This window comes from Copadichromis virginalis, linkage group LG20 (genome assembly GCF_057382275.1).
Source record: "Copadichromis virginalis isolate Kocher_CV1m ecotype Utaka linkage group LG20, C_Virginalis_male_GT1.1, whole genome shotgun sequence".
In the NCBI taxonomy this organism is placed as follows: domain Eukaryota; kingdom Metazoa; phylum Chordata; class Actinopteri; order Cichliformes; family Cichlidae; genus Copadichromis; species Copadichromis virginalis.
Genome location: NC_140637.1, coordinates 32,134,902 through 32,156,106, shown reverse-complemented (window position 1 = coordinate 32,156,106; position 21,205 = coordinate 32,134,902). Strand labels below are relative to the sequence as shown.

The 21,205-nt window shown below is 39.9% G+C and overlaps 1 protein-coding gene across 1 annotated transcript in view; it reads right to left on the bottom strand.

The window, feature by feature from the left end:
• Positions 1–691: 691 nt before the first annotated feature.
• The window catches only part of kcnd1 (potassium voltage-gated channel, Shal-related subfamily, member 1), an 80,676-nt gene continuing 60,162 nt past the window's right edge, over positions 692–21,205 (bottom strand). Inside the window, exons 5-9 of the mRNA XM_085443381.1 lie at positions 16,975–17,137; positions 15,803–15,886; positions 6,743–6,838; positions 5,811–6,061; positions 692–5,695 (exon numbers count right to left, since the gene is read on the bottom strand). Of these exons, the coding sequence (XP_085299507.1) occupies positions 5,488–5,695; positions 5,811–6,061; positions 6,743–6,838; positions 15,803–15,886; positions 16,975–17,137 (802 nt within the window). The 3' untranslated portion in view covers positions 692–5,487. The remainder of the gene's footprint in view (positions 5,696–5,810; positions 6,062–6,742; positions 6,839–15,802; positions 15,887–16,974; positions 17,138–21,205) is intronic.

Here is a 21,205-nt window from a genome sequence, read left to right as displayed (position 1 = left end):
TGCGTGTTGTATTTGCATATTTATGCGACATTCATGTGACAAATAAAGGATCTTGAATCTTGAAGTTTGGTGTCATCTGCATAGCAGTGAAAATGTATGCTATGTGTAGACACAACATCACTCCCTTGAATTAGGTGCCTTGATTCATAGGTCAGTGTTCAGTGCTTCAACAAGTGACAAAATAATCCTCTGAAAATGGTCAGATATCAGGAGTCGACTGAAAATGAGTGAAAAGCAGAGAAACTTCAGAAAACCAGGAGCTCGATTATATCAGATCCCTTTTAAAATGATGGCTGTTTCTGTGATATTTGCAGGAGCACGTCTTACATATTTATTATTATGTGAATCTGCAAATGTGCCTGCAGATTTCTGTACCATTTTATCTGGTAACAAAATTTGGTACAGGGCACTAAGTGTCCATGTCAGAATAAGGAATAAAAGGAAACACAGTGGCTTGTAATCTGTATACACGACACTAGAGGTCAGTGTTTTACCAAGCATACCCCTGAATCCATTGATGCTAGAGCTCACAAGTTAGATACAAAATAGATCCAGAAATAATGAGCCAAGAGCGATTCTGGGGAATTTTGGACAGTTTGGGGTTTGTTACAAACTGGTGGACTTGCACGAGCAGTTTGTAACAGTGACGGATAAATGTTGAGGAACAAACGCAGCACACCACATTCTGATTTCTGTTGTCTTTATTAGTGGAATGGAATATACACCTCTGTGCTTTAATGCTGTTTTCTCCGTCATTCATCCATCGCTCCTCACTCTCTCTCTGAGACTGAACAACAACATTTTAACTCTGAGGCGTCTGAAATGCTGCTGATCATCTCATCTAAGCTCCCATTGTGTCACCTCAGGATCAGACCAGTGTGCTTCAGTCAGGTTCACCTGACATTTAAAAAAAAGTGACATTTAAATTGAATTACCTGTGCTCAAATGCTTTAGAACCACCACGTCATTCTCAAAGCAACATAAATAAGTTAAAGAGCAACTTAACACCCAGTTTTAACTGGAAACAGTCTTTCACACATTCATCAAATCTGTTGCACACATAACTCTGGTTCTATGAGTAGCCTTTGGGCTTCTGGAAAAATATAACAGTGTAAGCAGTAGACAGAGTCAGAAAGAACAGTTTATATTTTTCCCCAAGACTCCGGATCCTCATCAGGAGATTCCTGTTGCTTATAAATCTAAACACAGCATTAAGGAAAATTGTTATTTTCTCATTACTACATTACATTTAATTTCATCTCATTACATTTCTCATTAATAACTGGAATTATTAGGTTGCTCTTTAAACCTCGTGCTGAAACTGTGACATACAGAGAACATCTGACTGGAGGGGGGGGGGGTTAATGGATGAATTTGGACCTGCCGACCAATCACAATAAAATCTATGACTGCGGTAATCACTACACTTAAACCGTGATTATTACATCTCATGGTCAGGCCAGTCCCCAGGACAGCGTCACCCCCTGAATCACTACACGTATGTCCCGTTGTAAGCCATGACTGAAACGTATATATTACATCTCTATGAAGGTTTATGACAGGACTAAATTACCAAAGCAGGACGCTCAAATTTAAATTTAGATGTTTCCTGATTTCCAGAGACAACAAAGCAACATGACATTAAACAGCAGACCCCAGTAAATTACAGTCAAGCCATGAATCCCAGCCATGGCTCCCTCCACCCATCAGCATCTGCATGAGTGACAGTACCTCACTCATGAAATAACACTGGATTTATATCAACTTAAAAAATGAACTTGCTTCACAGTTTTGGAATTGAAAAGTAATAATAATTAAAAGAAACGTGTAAGGGAAAGGAAATGTAAAAACAAAAGTCAGAAGGCCAACGAGGCCACAGCGTATCAGCTGGCTAATTTAACACAACCTATTTTTAAGTTTGATAATAACTGACTTAAAGAGTAAGCGAGTGGGCATCAATGCGCCTTTTTTGTGTAATTGTCATTCGACACAGACATTGGGGGGGTGGATGCCAGCTGGAGGCCATAGCTACAGAATAAAGCGAAAACATTGAGACTGCGAAGGTATTTCAGAAAACAAGCCAAAGATCCGTCCAGCCCGTCCGTCCAGTCCCCGCTCTCTCATTAAACTACAGGAGAAAACAGATAAAATACCTATAACGGTATCCATGCATATTTGTGACTGCTCATCATACGAACACATACACGCATTCACACGTACACGCACAAACAGCCGCCCGACCTCGCGCATACACACTTTGCATTCTGGCGAGGAACATGCCTGAATGATTCACTGATAATAATCTGCTTCTCGGTAATCTAACTGCTCGGTGGTGCAAACACTCGTCTTGAAAAGATTCAGGGACAGAGGGGATGAGGAAAACAAACCAACAACTGGCAGGAGAGAAAACAATAAGAGTCGTCATGCAAAAGAACAGATGATGAGATTTTCTTCCCCACTATGTCGTGTTTTTTTCTCTTTTTTTCTCTGATATGCTTTATAAATTCCTATGATCAGTAGTGCTACTTCTACTGTACGAGGCTCATGCACGAAGGAACGCCAGTCAGATACCCGATGACTTTCATCTCTTTTTTCTTTTTCTCTATTTTTATCTTTTTTTTGTTTAGATTTGAGGATTTGATTGGAAGATGCGGGTGAAAGTTTATGATACAAAATATGTTACAGTATGTACCTCTTGTCTTCTGTCTGTGTGTCACGCATTCACACTCGCTCTTAAATGGTTCAAGGAAACGCTTCAACAAATCGCTCGCGGCTGAGCTCACACGTGGCCGACGGCGTCCACTCTTGAAAAAGCATGTATGGTTTTGAATGCACGTGCTGACGTATATTTAAAGGGTAACTTTCAACACATCTGAGCACGAGTCTCCGCCCAGTGAGCGCTGACGCTACATGTTTCCATAGATGCAAACAGAGCCTTTATTTTACTCAAATCAGTGCACTGAACTCAGTTAAACTCATATTGAGTTACCATTTCTTTCCGCCTGCATACTAAGAAGTAAAAACATTAATGTTCAACTTCAAATCCCTTATTTGTAGAGTTGTGATCATTATTTTAGTTATACTAGATTTAGATTTTTGTGGATTTAGCTGATAACAGACTGAGACTCTCGCACAGATTCCTCTCTGTCAGCGTTCAGATGCCAGTAAAGGAGACCCGTCTCTCTTGAACGTGTAAGGTAAAGACTGTGTACAAATGCCCTGTTTAGTCTGTTCAAATTGAACTCTGGTTCATTTTCTTATTTGGTGCAGTTTGATTGCACAGATGTGAACATTATATCTCACTTGTGTGACTCCGGAGGAGGCGTCTCAGTCTGGTCGCAGAGCGGTTTCATTACAAGTGTAAACATGATTACCAGGTGTATCAACAACATTTCTTTTACAGTTATGAAGTGATTTTGTTGGTTTAAAAACGGACTCGCCCGATCCATTAACAGTAACATACTTAGCTGACTTACTGTCCAGCTGATAGATGTTCACACTTTTGAATGTCACTGGCAGCCTCGTGCTCAGAGAAACAACTATTTGTAAAGAAGCATCATGACTTGTTTAATTGGATTATACATTTAAAAGAAATAAAACAACTAAAAATTCTAAAAGTTTCTCATTTGTTGGAACTTTAGTTTAGCATCATAACATTACCTTATGTTATAAGAGCATGTTGGCAAAAGATTAAATAAGCTCTATAAATATTGTGGATGAGTTACTCGTATTAAAGCCTTTAAAAGCATGAAGACATTACAGAAGAAACAGAGGATTAATGATATAAACAAGCGTGAATCATTGCTCATGTGGATGTTTTCCACTTCAGCAAAGATGTGAAAAACAAGCCTTTTTCTTCCAAAGTGTCCGTCGTCGGGGCGAACGTACTCTCAGCGCTTAAAGAGCTTTCAGTGTCGGCGTTTCCTTTCCCCTTCAAATCTATTGCAGAATACTCGTTATGTTCTCTCTCAGTGGAAAGATCGCATAACAAATGCATTTTTTTAGTTGCTTTACACTTTGTTCCCTGCAATAATTACTGTAGTTTTAAACACACACATTATAACTGTTATTAATATTATTCTGTTCATTTGTTGATGCTATTTTCCTGCTTGTTGTAATGTTGCATATTTTGAAAGGTAAAAGGCTCTTGATCCCGGTCTGGGCGTTAGTGTCAACACTGACAAACACTTCAGAGCTACAGTCAGACTAGACCAGAGTAATCCAGTCCAGGACCATTAATTTAACTCTCCACAGTTTATTTAGAAAACCAGGTGAGTCCAGTGCTGCTCAGACCAGCTCCTTAAAGATGCAGACTGCCCAGTGTAGTTTTGCGAGTTGCTCAACAAAGATTCTTGGGTTTCACTGAGCTTCCCAAATTATTTGAAGTTCAAGTGATCAAGAGTTCCCCTTCATGATTTCCTTGATTTTCTAAATATGAGACCTTCAGCTGCTCAGCGAGAACCGTCAGAGAGCTCGTCCACAAACTCTTCAAAAGTCCATTTGAGTGCAGATGAGTCTTTCAGCTTTTTGTTTAGAGTTTAAACCTTCATGTTTCAAGCAAAAGAGATCCAGAAGTGAACTTAGCTGTGCAGCACTGTCGCTCCATTCAGGCTTCAACATGTAGTCTGTCGTTGGAATGAAAAGAAATCCAGCCAAAGAAAACAAAAGTTCCGGCACACGTTTCCTACAAGAAAATAAAAACCTCAAAATGTCTTAGATATGGCCCTTCAAGCTGCTGAGGGTTATTTGGTTGTCTACAGGTCATCTCCATTAAATCTTTTACCAATAACTAAACCAGCCTGTTCTAAATGATCCTCTGGTGGTTGCTGGTCCCCCCCAAAGCAACAGATAATGCTCTCTTGTTTTTATAAAACCACTCAGTCCATTCATGTCGAGTTTACACTGAAAAATAAAACTTCTGTCGTCAGCAGTCATTTAGCATGCCTCCTCTAAAGGAGGGAAAACGAAGCCAGCCAAACCATCAGCCAGTTCGGGATGACTTTTGGAGTCTTGGCTTCTTTTCCACTGATGTTTCAGGTTGAACCCTTCATGGGTTTGTGCAATGAGATCTAAAAGGTCAAAACTGTGCAAGGCGGGTCAAATGTGTGCAAGGAGACAAAATGCATGAGGGTGGATCCTAAAGGTTTAAGAAGGTCTTTTGCTTCGTTCATGAAGTTGTAGCTTTTGATTTGAGCTTTTTTTTTTTTTTTTGAGGTTCTTATTTTTCAGTTGTCGTTGGATGTGGTCGTACATTTTTCTTCCCATCTCACCTGCTCTTTTAGCTATACGACTGTTTAATCCATGTAACCAGCGAAATGCATGTGGAAGTTAAAGCAATCAGTCAGGAATCAATCTGAGTATTTTCTTCCCGATATTTCAGCTAGCAGCGCCCCAGATCCAGGATCAGAGGTTCAAAGGAAGTTCACTGGGAAAGTGGCTGGTGGGGCGGAGGGGTGTCAGGAGGGATGTCATGTGTGGAGCTGGAGGTTATAAGGAGGAGATTTTGACGGTTTCATGGGTAAAAGCTGTTGCTCGGGTGTTGCGCAGGATGCCGGGGATGGGGGCAGGCGATGGGGGGAGGCTTTCATCCGGTGTGTTGGCCGGCGGCGTGGGAATGCTGATGATCGCAGCAGTGAAATCTTGTTCCCCGCAGTTCAGCTTTAGGTTGTCAGCCTGGGCGTTCAGACTGGAACGACTGAAATAAAGAAAAAGAGAAAAGAAAAGATAAGCAAAAGGTTGTTTTTTTATTTGTGTGATAAATTTAGATACGCAGGTGTGTATCTTTATCTGATTATAGCATCTGTGTTTACGTTTGTGGCGGTATGGAGGTTGTTTTGATATGCAGGGTGTCCAGCTCCTGGACGCTCCCCCGGCTGACTGATGCAGTGGAGTTAGCCAGGCGCATGGCGGCTCGCCTCCTGGCCCTGCGGGGGCAGCAGCCGGTGGGGTTGTTCTGTGCCCCCTGCTGGCTGGATAGAGAAGTGCTGCGACTGGTCCTGAAGCCCACTGACTCAGTCATACACAGCTCGCTGTAGGTCATCTCATCTGTGAACTCATGGTTCTGTAAGCAGAGGCAGGAAGGAGGGAGGTCAGCTGAAGTTTCAATCTTGCATGTGTGGATTGTGGAAGATGCGCTTTTGCATTTCTCTGAAGTCGTAAATCTAAATCTTTGTGATTTTCTGCCTCTGCATATTTTTGTGGCCTAATTTGTATGTTACAGTTATACAGTCTCTTAAGTATATTTTTTCTTCTCATTTCTTTTATTTTTGGGATATTTGTGTTATTTTTAGGGTGTTTTCTGCGTATGATTGTCTTTTTGTCTTTAGTTTTTCCAGATGAAGCTGTTGAAATTCTTCTGTTCATTAATCTATGTGTGATCTTCAGTCTGTGACTGCTGACCGTCTTAAAAAGTGAAGCTAAAATATCTCTCTCTCTACACTGAATGACTGTAAGTTTATTTTAATGGCATGGATGAAAGGGGCTGAATGAAATGTAAATTTCAAAATGTACTGAGAGAATCCAGAAGGGCGACTTAATTAAAGGAAACTTTGGTGAGTCTGTTTATCCAGCTTCTGTTTCTAGGATCAGAAACAGAGTTTATATTAAGGCTTTGTACAAAGACAAAGAACTGCTGAAGATATTTTAAACTGGTGTTCAAAAAAGTAAGAGGCAGCTTGAGTTCTGTCTGCATAAGATGTAATAGTTGATGGTCCTGAGGGAAATTAAATGTCTGAAACCTCACCGTTGTCTTCTCCAGACAGTGCAGCAGGTGGTGGTGTTGGTGCTCGAAAGCCGATCTGTTCTTCACACACAGAGCTGTGCTATCGCTGTCACGACCCTGAAAATACACACACGTAATAAAATGTGTTTAATAAATAGACTGTTTTGTAGAATTGGTGATGATAGCTTCACACTTTGAGGTTCTCTTAACAAATGTCCTTAATAAGGTTGTTTGCAGAATTCAATAATAAGGATTTCTCTTATGATCAACACTTCTTTCTACAAAAACTTAAGTTCAGTTCCTCTTTTTAATGTCAAATATCAACACATTCATGTATTCAATGAATATTTGTAGGCTCATACTGGTCTTTGTTTGCTTCTTTGACCAGTAAAACCACAATAATCACTTTCTATGTTGGGTCTGCTATGTTTGATCCTGAGCAATCCAGTGCAGTGTTAAATCTCATTTGCACTCATGCTCATAAAACATGAGTGCAAAGGAGCTGAGTTTGCTGTTTGTTAAAGGAATATGTACAGTGGTGCTAAAGTAGTGAAAAGGAGAACGGGTTTTAAAGCTACATATCTGTTATCTATATCATATTTTATCATATATATCATATTACACCAAATCAAATATGACTAAAGTAAGACTCTGGAAATGAAAACTATCTGCATTTAAAGGTTTACTGAAGAAAGAGGAAAGAGATAAAGCTGAGATGAGTCGGATGTGATGTAGAAACTCGCATCATCGGCATAAAAAACAAACAAGTATTAATTCCTTGTATGTGTTGGCTCCAGGCTGTAATGATGCCTGGAGTTTTCCAGGCAAATGAAAACATTTTTTACATGTTACTGGTCACATTGTCAGGAAACACTTGATTGTCGACAAGCTGGTCGACGGGCACAAACTAACTTTTAGCTGCATAACACTTCATACACGTGACAAAAGTTCAAAGTGCTTCATAGAGGAAACAGTTGCAATGTAAAAGTAAAAGAACCTGAGGACACAAGAAATGAAAATGTAACAAAATAACAAATCTTATTTTTAAAAGGAAATTAGGTGAAAATAAAAGTAGAGGAGGCAAAATACAAGGAAAATGAGAACATTTACTCAAATATGACTTCTTTTCCACTGGGTATCAGAAAAATTTGAGATGCTCTCAAATTTTGATACCTCCTGAATAAGCACAAAGCTGCCAACTATTCCTGAACAGAAACAGTCCATTTATTTGAATGGACTGTTTTCCCAACTCCAACTAAATGAAGGTACTTTCAGCCACTCCTTTATTTCCCAAGGGTCCCTACAAAGGATGGATTCAAGATGCCTTTCTTTACACCACCTGGGTTTGTGACCTACTGAGTTTCATTTTTCCACCTGGAAACTATTCAGGGATTTTCATGGTGAATGTGTTAATCAGTAAGCTTCAACGTTTGTGCTTTGTTTTTTTCTCTTTTTGCATTATTGTTCAAACTTATTTCAGCTGCTGCTCTGTCTTCTAATCATTTCATCTTATTTGCAGCAGGGGAAGCATAAATAGATCAGAACATCTATTTTTGAGGTACGTGTTTCTTATGAGACTCACGAGTTTACTTTCATAAACTTGTGAAATGTGGGACATTGTCTGATTATGTGGGGCGGCGGGCTGAGGGATAAAGCTGCTGTACAGGCCCACATAAGACGGCACACCTGTTCAGAAGGACCATACTGTGTTTTCACCACTTTTACGAAGCGTTCCTCTAACAGCTGACGGCTCATACTGAGGATATAATAAAATAACTGCTTTTCTAAACTGTCACAGTTAAATAATCTGCGTGTAAAAAAAGATTAATAATGCAGCAAAAAGAGGCTTCTGCATACATGCACTTTAAACAGTAACCTTTTAACTAATATTTGCTTGCACTTGTAAAGGAGTCATTTTTAATGCTGAGACTGTGTGATTTCCACCACTGGATTTGAATGAGCTCATAATCTTCCCTTTGGCTCAGTCTCCTGAGACAAATCTTTGATTTAAAATGCAGAATTCTTTTACTAGAATTTAGTTTTTTTTATCAGTAACTCATCTTCAGTTCACATTTCTCCACATTAATAAGAAACAACTGCAAAAGTTTTCCTTTCATGTTTTAAAAGGCCAAACTAAGAGCTGATCAACATCTTTAAGACTCTTTTCTTCTTATTTTAATCACCTTTATCTCGCTCTTTCTCATTTTGCTTTGTTTTTTCTTTCAGCCGGCTTTTAATTGAGTTTTGTTATTTCCCTAAACTTTTTTTCACGTGTTATGATGAAGAAAAATGAAGCTCTCTTCTTGCCCTGTAGCACAGATTTCCTCCCTTTCTCCATATATTCGCCACTTTCTCTGCACCCCATTTTTCTTCCTCTTCACCCTCATTATGCACTCTTTAAATCCAGCAGTCATCCCTCATTTTGGCTCAGTGCAGCAGAGAGATTAAGACTCAACAATATCTGTGTGAGTCTCTGTGTGAGACCCATCCACTCACCCTCTACCTGGAGCCTAAAGCCGTTTTCATGATAAAACATTTAAACCCGGTGAATCTTTCATCCTCTTGACTGAAGAAAAAAACTGAGAGTCTGAGTCACGATTAAGCTGAAAGATAAAAAAAGAAAGTTCCTCAGATCTGCAGTGATTTAGATCCAGTTTATTTTCAGAATGTAATAAAAATATTCCTGCAGGTTCACACTGTGGGATGCATCCATCTAGTAAATAGGAACAAGACTAAAAGGCCGAGGGCTCCTCTGAATCTTTCATACTCCTCACACCCAACAAATTATGTGAGTTCTGAAATTATAACAAAAAAAAGAAACCATTCTTTTCTCTGAAAATGTTGGACAGTTATTGGTATTTAAATGGAAGTTTAGAGTGGAAACTAAAGGACATCTTTAATCACATTAAGTATGGCTGTTCTGTCACATAGCTAGCATCACTAGCATTTTAGAGAAATATATACAAGGAAAAGATGCAAAAATGGCGCAGTACTGGACACCGAGAGATAGCTTCAGATTATTTATTTTATTTTGGCTTTTCTGCTGCGTCCCAAACAACAGCTGGATCTAAGGTGCTAAAACTGTAGGCTCACCCAGTTTGTTTAAATGTGATGCCAATGGATGCTTTAACAAGCATCCATTCAAGGAGCTGGAACTAACAAACATCTCACTATGACCTAAAACCAGAGTCGCACTGGGGCAACAGTGTTTGGAGTCTCCATGAATGGCCAACATTAATGCAACTTTTACCATCTGTTGCCATCAACATATGCAGAAATTCCAATTAAACAGAGTTTGAACTAAATTAACTAACTGCTTTCATTCAGAGTCAGGCTAGAACCTCGTAGATTTGAAATAAACATTCTGAAATTCCTGCACAAATAGAGATGTAGTTGCTGGAGGATACAAATTCAAGAGCAAAATGACATTGGCACTCAGCAACCTCGCTTTTATGTAGAAATATAGCCAGGATGCAACCGGTTTACGGCCCCTATGCAAACAGACCGACCACAGATGAGTTGTGCTGATTGGGCCAGATCAACTGTGACTGATTGCAAACTAAATCTGTCTGCATTTATAAACTGAATTCTTACTCTAGTGCGACTGAGCCATAAACTCATAATATGATTCACCACAGGGCAGCTTTTTTGGGACAGCAGTATCTTTGATGAAGCATGGGCCCATTTACACGCTGAGGAAAGTTCCTGATCAGTTTTAACATTTACTCTCTCATAGTTTTCCTGACTGTAAAAATGGGTCTGGCTCTTGTGGCTTAATGCCGAAATATTATATTAAAACTGTTTCGGTTGTCAGCTGCTTTTTAATTATTCTGATCATGTGTTTAATGTAAAATCTTAATCTGCAGGTGTATCTGTCAACGAAATGTAAGATGATATCAGAAGACTCTAATTAGCATTCAGGGTTATTTCATCCTGCTGAGGTTTCATCTGAAAGGTTTCTATGTGTCTAGGAAAAAAACACCAATTAGCTGCCGTTTGTTATGTGCAAAACAACAACCTGTGCAGGATCCTGAAACTACCGAATTTGCCTTGTGCGATCAGTAAAGTATCTAACCGTCTGATTTAAATCTTCACAGTACGTTGTTGTTTGTGTCTGTTGCATCTGTGGACAGTGATCAGGTTCCACTGCTCTTTTGCCAAGTTGCTGCTGGGGAAACTCTCCTCATGCGCTTCTTATTAGTGAATCACCAAACTGCTGAAGCAGCAGCTCTTCGTCTGTCTGAGGGTCTGAGGCGCTCTTTGTTTTGCTGCCTCTCTCTTAGTCTTGCCTCACCTCAGCATGTCAAAACTCATTAAATCTGCAGCTCACTTTTCTAAAAATTAAATACTGAATTCAATTTGCAGATGATAACTAAAATGACATTGACTGTTTGGGGGGATTTCGAAGAAAACAACTCACAAGTAAATCTTCAAACTTTCAGAAAAACTCTGGATAGTCACTGGTACCTGCCGTTTGATAGATGGATTTACTATTTTCTAAGAAAAACATTGTTAATGGACAAAATCCACATTTTTACAAAATAGCTATATTTACACAATTAATACATTTCACTGTAATAATTGTCACGGTCCTGTTTTTGAGTCGGAAATCCTTCAAGCTTGACTTTCTTTTTGCGTTCTGTTAGTGTCGGTCATTAAAATAAAAACAGCCAGGGTTATAGTTTTAGCTGGTGTAATGTCAAAAATATAGAATGAATTTTGCTAGACAGTTTGAACATATTTATTAAGTCCACTGAGCTTTAAAGCTAAACATGACGGTGAAATGTGTTATTTGAGGGAAATTATAAACACAAATAGAGGGGAAAATATCATTTTAGTCGTGTAAATCACAGGGACTTATTTGTATAGCTGAGTCAAAGATGGGCGTGTCACAGAAGCTGAATGTGTGGAGTGAGGAGATGGACTCAAGTGCAGACACGCAAAGAGACAAAAAAACATGAGCCGTTTATTAAGGCTGTCAAAAATAATACAAACAAAAGGGCAGGGCGAGGGCGAAACCTAAACTAGGTGAACTAAAGCTTAACATAAAAGACCTAAAAGTGGACATGGACACCTGAAACATGAAGACTCGGCATGAATACATTCACCTGGAAACACAGCAGGACAAACGGATGAGGAATGAAGACTAAATACATAAAGGAGGTGATCAGGGGAAGTGGAAACACACGGGGAAACAGCTGATTAGAACGAACAGAATGGCTGTGTCCCAATTCAGGGTCTGCACGCTTGAAGTATGCATTTTAAGTGCGATTACGTCACTTCCACGCGACGACGGCTGTCCCAATTCGAAGTGTAGTTCAAATGCGTACTCCAAATGCGCCGTCGATATCCCCAAATATCAAGCGTGGTCCGGTGCACGCTTCGTGGTCCCATATATCCCACAATTCATAGCGCAGCGGTGGGTGTGGAGAATTTTGCCGCAAAATAGGGCAGAAGGGAGCAGCCGAAGAGTGAACTGTCAAAAGTAAGTACTGAATATGACGTCACTTATTTATGTGCGAATGTTTAATAACGAAGAACATTAAAACATTACTGTTGGCCACCTGTCGCCAAAGTTATGTAACATTAGTGATGTTTGTACTTTAAGCGTTAACTTGGTTTTACATATGTATATACATACATATATATATATATGTATATACATATATATATATATGTATATACATATATATATATGTATATATATATATATATGTATATACATATATATATATATATATACATATATATATATGTATATATATATATCTCAGCACAGAGATCATATCTCATCTCTGTGCTTGTCCTGCTAGACCTCAGTGCAGCGTTCGATACTGTTGATCATAATATCCTATTAGAGCGATTAGAACATGCTGTAGGTATTACAAGTACTGCGCTGCAGTGGTTTGTATCATATCTATCTAATAGACTCCAATTCGTGCATGTAAATGGAGAGTCCTCTTCACACACTGAGGTTAATTATGGAGTTCCACAGGGTTCAGTGCTAGGACCAATTCTGTTTACATTATACATGCTTCCCTTAGGCAGTATCATTAGAAGACATAGCATACATTTTCACTGCTATGCAGATGACACCCAGCTCTATCTGTCCATGAAGCCAGATAACACACACCAATTAGTTAAACTGCAGGAATGTCTTAAAGACATAAAGACCTGGATGGCCGCTAACTTTCTGCTTCTTAATTCAGATCAAACTGAGGTTATTGTACTCGGCCCTGAAAATCTTAGAAATATGGTATCTAATCAGATTCTTACCCTGGATGGCATTACCTTGGCCTCCAGTAACGCGGTGAGGAACCTTGGAGTCATTTTTGACCAGGACATGTCCTTCAACGCACATATTAAACAAATATGTAAGACTGCGTTCTTCCATTTGTGCAACATCTCTAAAATTAGAAATATCCTGTCTCAGAGTGACGCTGAAAAACTAGTTCATGCATTTATTACTTCCAGGCTGGACGACTGTAATTCATTATTATCAGGATGTCCAAAAAACTCACTGAAAAGCCTTCAGCTAATCCAAAATGCTGCAGCAAGAGTCCTGACAGGGACTAGAAAGAGAGAGCATATTTCTCCTGTTTTGGCTTCCCTTCATTGGCTTCCTGTTAAATCCAGAATTGAATTCAAAATCCTGCTCCTCACATACAAGGTCTTAAATAATCAGGCCCCATCTTATCTTAATGACCTTGTAGTACCATATCACCCTATTAGAGCGCTCCGCTCTCGCTCTGCAGGCCTACTTGTTGTTCCTAGAGTATTTAAAAGTAGAATGGGAGGCAGAGCCTTCAGTTTTCAGGCCCCTCTTCTGTGGAACCAGCTTCCAGTTTGGATTCGGGAGACAGACACTATCTCTACTTTTAAGATTAGGCTTAAAACTTTCCTTTTTTCTAAAGCATATAGTTAGGGCTGGACCAGGTGACCCTGAATCCTCCCTTTGTTATGCTGCAATAGATGTAGGCTGCCGGGGGATTCCCATGATGCATTGAGTTTTTCCTTTCCAGTCACCTTTCTCACTCACTATGTATTAATAGACCTCTCTGCATTGAATCATATCTGTTATTAACCTCTGTCTCTCTTCCACAGCATGTCTTTATCCTGTCTTCCTTCTCTCACCCCAACCGGTCGCAGCAGATGGCCGCCCCTCCCTGAGCCTGGTTCTGCCGGAGGTTTCTTCCTGTTAAAAGGGAGTTTTTCCTTCCCACTGTCGCCAAAGTGCTTGCTCATAGGGGGTCATATGATTGTTGGGTTTTTCTCTGTATCTATGAAGCGCCTTGAGGCGACTTTTGTTGTGATTTGGCGCTATATAAATAAAATTGAATTGAAATTGAATTGAATTGAATATATTTCAATTGAATTGAATTGAAATATATATACACATATATATACATATATATACATATAATATTGTCCATATTATATTTACATTACCACAGTGAGATGACTTTAGTCTCATGAACAACATTAGCTAATTGTTATTTACTAACTAATCTTAAATGACTGTTCAGCACAGAAATGAAGCCCAACAATCATGTTTTACAGTCCGGTGGTCTCAGCCTCAGATACTCAACTAATCAAAGTGATGTCATGACAAAAATGAATGACCAACAAAAATTTTTTCTCCTTCATTTCTGTCAAACAAAGCTGTATGTAACGTGTCTCGCGGTTAGTATCATGGTTGCTAGGCAACCTGAACAGCGCGACGAAGCGTATACCGTCCCATTTCACAAGCCTCTCACTTCCGCACTTCTCGTACTTATAGTACGCACCGTACGTAGTACGCGTAGTGCGCGTACTTCAAGCGTGCAGACCCTGAATTGGGACACAGCCAATGACGCCACAGGGAAGTGAAACTAAACACACTGAACATGGAACACCAGACCTCTTCAAAATAAAACAGGAAACATTAAGACTTAAAATGACGAACCGAAGAGGAACACATTCACTATAAACATACAGAGGGAAAAGGGGACTGGAGATGAGACATGGAAACAGAACATGATGGCTGGGGGAAACACAAACAAAGACAAAGACATTAGTGAAACACATGAAGAGCGAGGGAGACGAAGACACAAGGGGAATCTAATGAACAATGAAGTATAACAGGGCAACCTGGGGAAAACAAAATGAGCTTAAATTAATTTAAACATAAATCATAAACCATCCAGATATATTGAACTCAAAGCACTGGGTCAACCAACCCAGCACCGTGACAGGGTCCTGAAATGCATTGTGAGAAGTCAAGCTCACTGCAGCTAAAGTATAGATAAGTCATGATCAGCAGAATCCTAGTGAACCATATTATGGATTCAGATATCTGTGGTCCTAAAGGTGTTGGTCTGCAGTAGCTCCTTCACATACATTATGCTTATGGAGTGGATGCATGCCTGTAAGAGTGCTGTCATGATTAGCAAAACCAAGGAGGACAAAGATTTCCTGAATTTAAAGGTCAAACATCCTGGAAATCTTATTACAGAGCAAATGATGGATGATGAAGGTATTTATAACGCTGGATGATGTATGCAGAAGTAAACATCGTCATCCCCAAATTTATTGCATGTACATGTGGCCTGAAGATCTCTCTGTTCACAGTATACTGCACACATCTGTGTGTGGGACACTTGTGGGCAAACTACAGGAAAGTGAGAAACTACATGTAGCTGATGAGGCCTCGTGCATGGTGGTTTTTACTGAACACACCGAGATGCTTCAGGTCAAGGCAAATTTTCGCAGCTGCTGAAAGTCAGCACATTTGATGCCTCGTTAAGAAATCTCATGTAAAATTTATTTGCAGGCTCAGATTTATTTGTGGGTTTAACAGTTATAAAGTTTGGCCCCACACATCAGCCAGCTTTCTCTTTGGGTGTACTTTTATTTGATTTTATCTTGTTTGTTGTGGTTTATGTGACTTTGTGTTTTTCACTCTGTCTTTAGTCCCTTTATCTCTCCTTACCTTTCCACAACTTTCTGAGTTAACCTGAGTGTAATCCAGCCTTCTTCCTAGACAGTGAGAAATCATCCACTGTTAGTGTGAGTGTCTGCGTCCATGTTTGTGTGTCTCACCCTGAGCCCTCGGTCTTCTTTGTACTGGAGGAAGGCGTTGGTTGTTCCTTTCTTTGCCATGCGGATCCGAGCCAAGCGCACTTTCTGTTTGACAGAAATACAGGAAAACAGCAGCGTCAGCGCCTCACACACACACACACACACACACACACACACACACACACACACACACACACACACACACACACACTGTAGAGGAGCACATCATCTGTCTCTAAACTCATAATTTTTCAGGTGAATTGCAATTTTTGCTGCAAAGCTCCAGTTTTCGGGCTTTAAAGGTGCTTTTTAATAAAACGTTATTTTTTCAGCTGATACAATAGAAGCATAAAGATGCACCACATGTACGTTTAGGGTGCACCCAAAGAATAAAAATGAAAACTGATGGGCATGACAGCTACACAGAAGTCAAGCCAAAATATCACAGCTGCCTCCTATTGGCTGGGTGCAGTATTGGTCATCGTGCCAGAGGTGCACAACACCAGGAGAAGAAAGCAGCACAGTTCAGTGAACTTAGAACTGAAGAAGCTTCTTGGATGAGAGAAAAATCTCCAAGAAACTTAGATTATCTTGACCTGGATGGCTGAGAACCCACACAGACAAAGCAGCACACAGTTTCAACATATTTTGATTTCATTTATCAAAAGTGGGATGAAGCAGCGACGCTGCTTATCTTGATTTGCTATTTCTGTTTGTGCAGTGTATTAAACATTTTATGACTCCACCCAAAAAGCAAAAAAATGACCTGATTTTTCACGCCGGTGTCGATCCTAGATGGCATGTGCCCAGAACGGAAGCACTGAAAGGAGATGTTCAAGGAGATGGCCTTAAAGGGTTGCCTTGGCCTGTTAGATGTTCGCTAGACCTCAGTCAAAAGATAAGTGCTCAGTGAGTAAATGAATCAATGCATGGCTGAAATGAGGTATCTCTGAAAACAAAAGTTTTCAGCCAACTTTAATCATAAAGGGATTTTGTTTTAAAGGCCACAGTATCTGATTAGACTCATCCCAGAACACAACATGGATGGGTGGACCTTGAAGAGGTCAAAGGTGGATGTTTAGTTACATGGTTTTTATTTGTGTTGTCTTAAACCTGCATCAGAACCTAGAAGCTGCAGTCTTACTTCTTGGTTAGACTATTTTGAGCTCGATACTGAAACGTCAGAATCAGACCTGCTGTGCTCTCCTCTTGTCCGCTCTCTGGTTCTGGTGGTAGATCCGGCTGAAGTTGGACACGATGACAGGTACAGGAAGGGCGATCACCAGGACGCCGCTCAGAGAGCAGATCGATCCAAAGATCTTCCCTGCGATGGTGTTTGGAACCATGTCTCCATATCTGCAGAGAGAAAACGTTTTTCATATGAAATTTCCGAATAAATGAATCCATTGATTCCAAGCAGGAGGTTAAGCAAGAAGAAGACTTCTTTATGGTGATCATCACATAAATAGCATTATGTCCCTCCAATAAACTTTGAGGCTGCAATTTACTATATAAACACAATTTAGACAAACAAGTTCAATACTGGGAAAATGTTGCCACTAACACAAATCACTGAAACTGGATATTTATTTGATTTTAGAGGTTTTTTTCAATCTGTAGTATTAGTTAAAAGATAAATAGGCAAGTCCTCCACAAGATTACAGTGCAAGTGTTGAAAAGCTGCTCACACACACTCTCACAAATTCCTGGTCGCTGCCTCATGCGGCCTTCACCTTTCATTGTGCTCAGCCATAAATCACAGGTAGTGAGACGAGGACAAGTAAGAGGAGGAGGAGGAAGAGATTAGAGAGCTGGCAGGAGGCCAGGATGCTTTGTGTGATTCTGCTCAGACACACCGACGGGAGAAACCTGCAGCTGCACCAGTCAACAGTTTACTATACAAACCAGTCAACAGCTAGAAGCTGATTGATGCTCAGCTCCACCTGTTTACTTTGTTTCTTTAAGTAAATATTCAGAGAGATATGATCAGCAATCGGTCCTCCGGTTTAAGAAGTGCCGTTGGATGATGCATCCAAAGTCTCATTTTTGAAAAGTTTTCTTAGCTTTATTAAAGCAGAGATAAGCCTGAGAAATCACGGGCCGCGGCGTGCTCATATGACAGCCGTTGGTTAATCACAAGGTAGTATAAAGCATACTTGGCTCTGTTGTGCTTTTTGACTTTAAAGGGGATCATATTGGAAAAATGAACATCATGTTATATTTAATAAGGCTTGAAATGGGCAGATGAAACCATAAACTCATCAGGAAAAGTGGATCAAAGGAGCCAAAGGTCATTTTTCAAAACGTCTTTACAGCAGGACTACTTTTTGAAAGTTTTAAGGTGTTTGGACAGGTTTCCACTTTTGGATTCAGAAGTTATGTAATTGTTTCATATGCAGTCTCTGAGTAGGAGTCAGTGATCTGTAAATGGCTCTGAGTCAGATGAATATTCATATATATCCATTTAAAATTACACTTATTTTTTTTTTTAGCTTAGTTTATTTTATGGGAAATCTTAAAAAAAAACTGCACCACGTTTCGTTAACGTTTCCTTTTTGCTTCCTAACCTACCTGTACTTTGTATTAGGATCTGAAATGAAACATTATCACACAATAACTTTGAAATGCTGCTGTAGTGTTTATTTGTACTTCTTTTAGCATCAAAAACCTTATTTTAGAAAGTTTCTCCAGAGAGACGTAAAATCTCTCATAAAGTTGTTATTATAATTAAGTCCTCAGTGAACTGTGTACCAATCATTATTACTCAAAGAAATAATTTCTTTCCAGCTGATTAAATGATTAATTTGTAAGAACACATTCCCGTTTTTTTTAACTGGTGTCTGTCTCACTGTGGATTTAACTCTTTATATTACACATATGCAAATCAGCACAGGTTGTACAGTAAATCAGATATATAGGTAATGAACTGCAGCTCTCTGCTCGTGTACCTGCTGCATTATATATCCGTCCTTCTCAAAATAAGGCCGCGACCTTGTCTGCTGTGTGCTGCTCAAATCTTACAAGCCATTTTATTATTTTTCAAAACTTTAAAGCTAATTTTAAAGCTGTGCAGTTGCTCCTCCTGAAGATGAGTTTCATAATGAATTGCTTCTCATTCTTGGCATAAATCCTGTTTTCTAAATCTAATTCCACATGTACTGAAGTGCATTCAGCTGACTGACAGACTGCACAGAATGATTTGCATTTTCCCCTCATTCCTTCATAGCTTTTCTTTATAGTCCATATACCCTACACTTTACCTCCTGGTATAAAGTGCAGAGATGGTCCGCATGGAGCCAGAACATCCTGAAGTTTAATCATCGAGAAAATCCCAGGTTCCTTATCTGCTCTCTTACTGGATCAAAATTTCTGTATCGAGGTGTTAAAGACAGATCTTCGGTGGTATCAGTGTGTGTTTGCTGATTTCCTTTTTTTCTCTATTAATCGGTTTACTCTGCGGTTAGTTCGAGGCCTTGATTTCAAATGACCTGGACTCTGAAAGCTAAACATTATGCAGTGGTACTGAAAGACAAACACCGTGTGCTAAAAGCCATGTTTGAGAAGCTGGAAGTATATTATTTCTCCTAAAATGAGCCAGAACACGCTCACCAAACCTGATCCTCTGCTTTTTGAAACCAGAATTTCCACACTTCCAAACATCAGCTCAGACCTGCATCCCACCGTGTCACTCACATAAAGCACAAAGACAGAGTGAGACACTTCTGAAACAACTAATATGGATCTTTTAGGCCCTCTTGCTGCTCGACTTTCCACTCTCCAAAGCTAAATGACTTTAGCTAAGTGATATGCAGTTAATTGTTAAGATGCATCTTTCACCCAGCTCTGTGCTTATTCTTAAATTCACTGGACTCCTGGCTGAGGAGAGTGCATCACTGACTGTAATTCGCCGGGAGCCGAGGGCGTGCTGACGGCACGCAGGTCAGTTTTACTGAACCTCCAGTGTCCTCAGCCGGGAGACATATTGGCAGCTGGGAGCAGATCAATGGAGATAACAGAGGGCAGAGAGGAACAGAAGTCATCTGTAATTGTTGGAAAAAAGCACTCAGAAGAATCGACGGAGACGTCAGACTGCGGCCAAACAGCCAGGATGAATCTGTGCCGGATCTCTAACTGAACTCAGCCTGAACATCGGAGAGGCCTGTATCTGGATCCTCCCTCCTTCATCATTTCTCAAGTTTTTACATAATTTTTACTTCAAGGTTTGTAAAATAAGCACAAACTACAATTTAATGACATTTTAAAGCATATGTATGTGTCAAAAGTGTGCAATTTACAGAAAAATATACAGCCTAGGGTCCGATACCCAAAACTAATATTTAAATTTTACTATATTTCATCTCGTTTTCATCTCTAGGCTTGTCTTGATCTCAACAGTGGAAATGCAAAGAGGAACATATGGAGGACACGAGGACAAACGCTGACATGAAACACAGGCAGGCAAGGAGGTGGAAGTAAAGCGACAGGTAACATCTAATAAAAGGTAACAAAGAACTACAGCAGTGAAGGAAACAGACAAATACAGACACATGAAACTGCAAAAGACTAAAACACAGACGTAACAGCACAGCACACATGGTCAAGGACACACAGATACTATAAGATCAAACGTCATAGACCAACACAGTGACTAAACCCTACTGCCTACATCTAACCAACATGTTAAAGCTAAGTAAACAAAAACAAGTTGTGAGTCTTCCCTTTCTGGAGCTCGTGCACTGTGGTAGATTTATGCCAGGCCAGTTCCCTTCCAAATGTAGACTCTAAGTCTTTATGACTGTGGCAGTGTCACCATCAGGATATTAGTATGCTCCTAAATAACCTCCTATTGGCTTTGTTTCTGTGGTGCTGGCACAAAGTTTTCACAGGAGAAAACATCAGAGCAGAAAGAAAACATCTCAGAAATCTCATTTTCAGACAGCAGCATAGTTCAGGACTTTAACCCAAAATACTGATGAAGGGCGAAGTCATAAACTTGCCAACTTCCTACAACTCCTGATGCTGTAGAACAAGATGGGAAAACAGGCAACGAGCTGCTGCCAGCCGTGTGAGTACAGCTCAGAATGCAAATGAATGTAAATGGAAATGAACCGCTCTGTGACGGGCAGACGGCCGACCGGAGCATCTGCCAGCTGTTTAACTCCGTACAGCTGGAACAGCAGCCTCATTAGCCTGCACTTTATGGACCCTGTGATTCATGCAATTGTTGAAGAAGGAAGAAAGAGCCTGCACATTCATCAGGTGCTACCATCATTAGAGGTGCCCTAACAGCCAAGTCATTTTTCCCCCCGCGGGTGCTGCAATTTAATCAGTTCAACAACAAATTTACATTTCCTCGCAAATGTTGAAAACTAAATTAGATTTCATTGGCGATTTGTATGGATTTACAGAAAAAATCCAATTCAA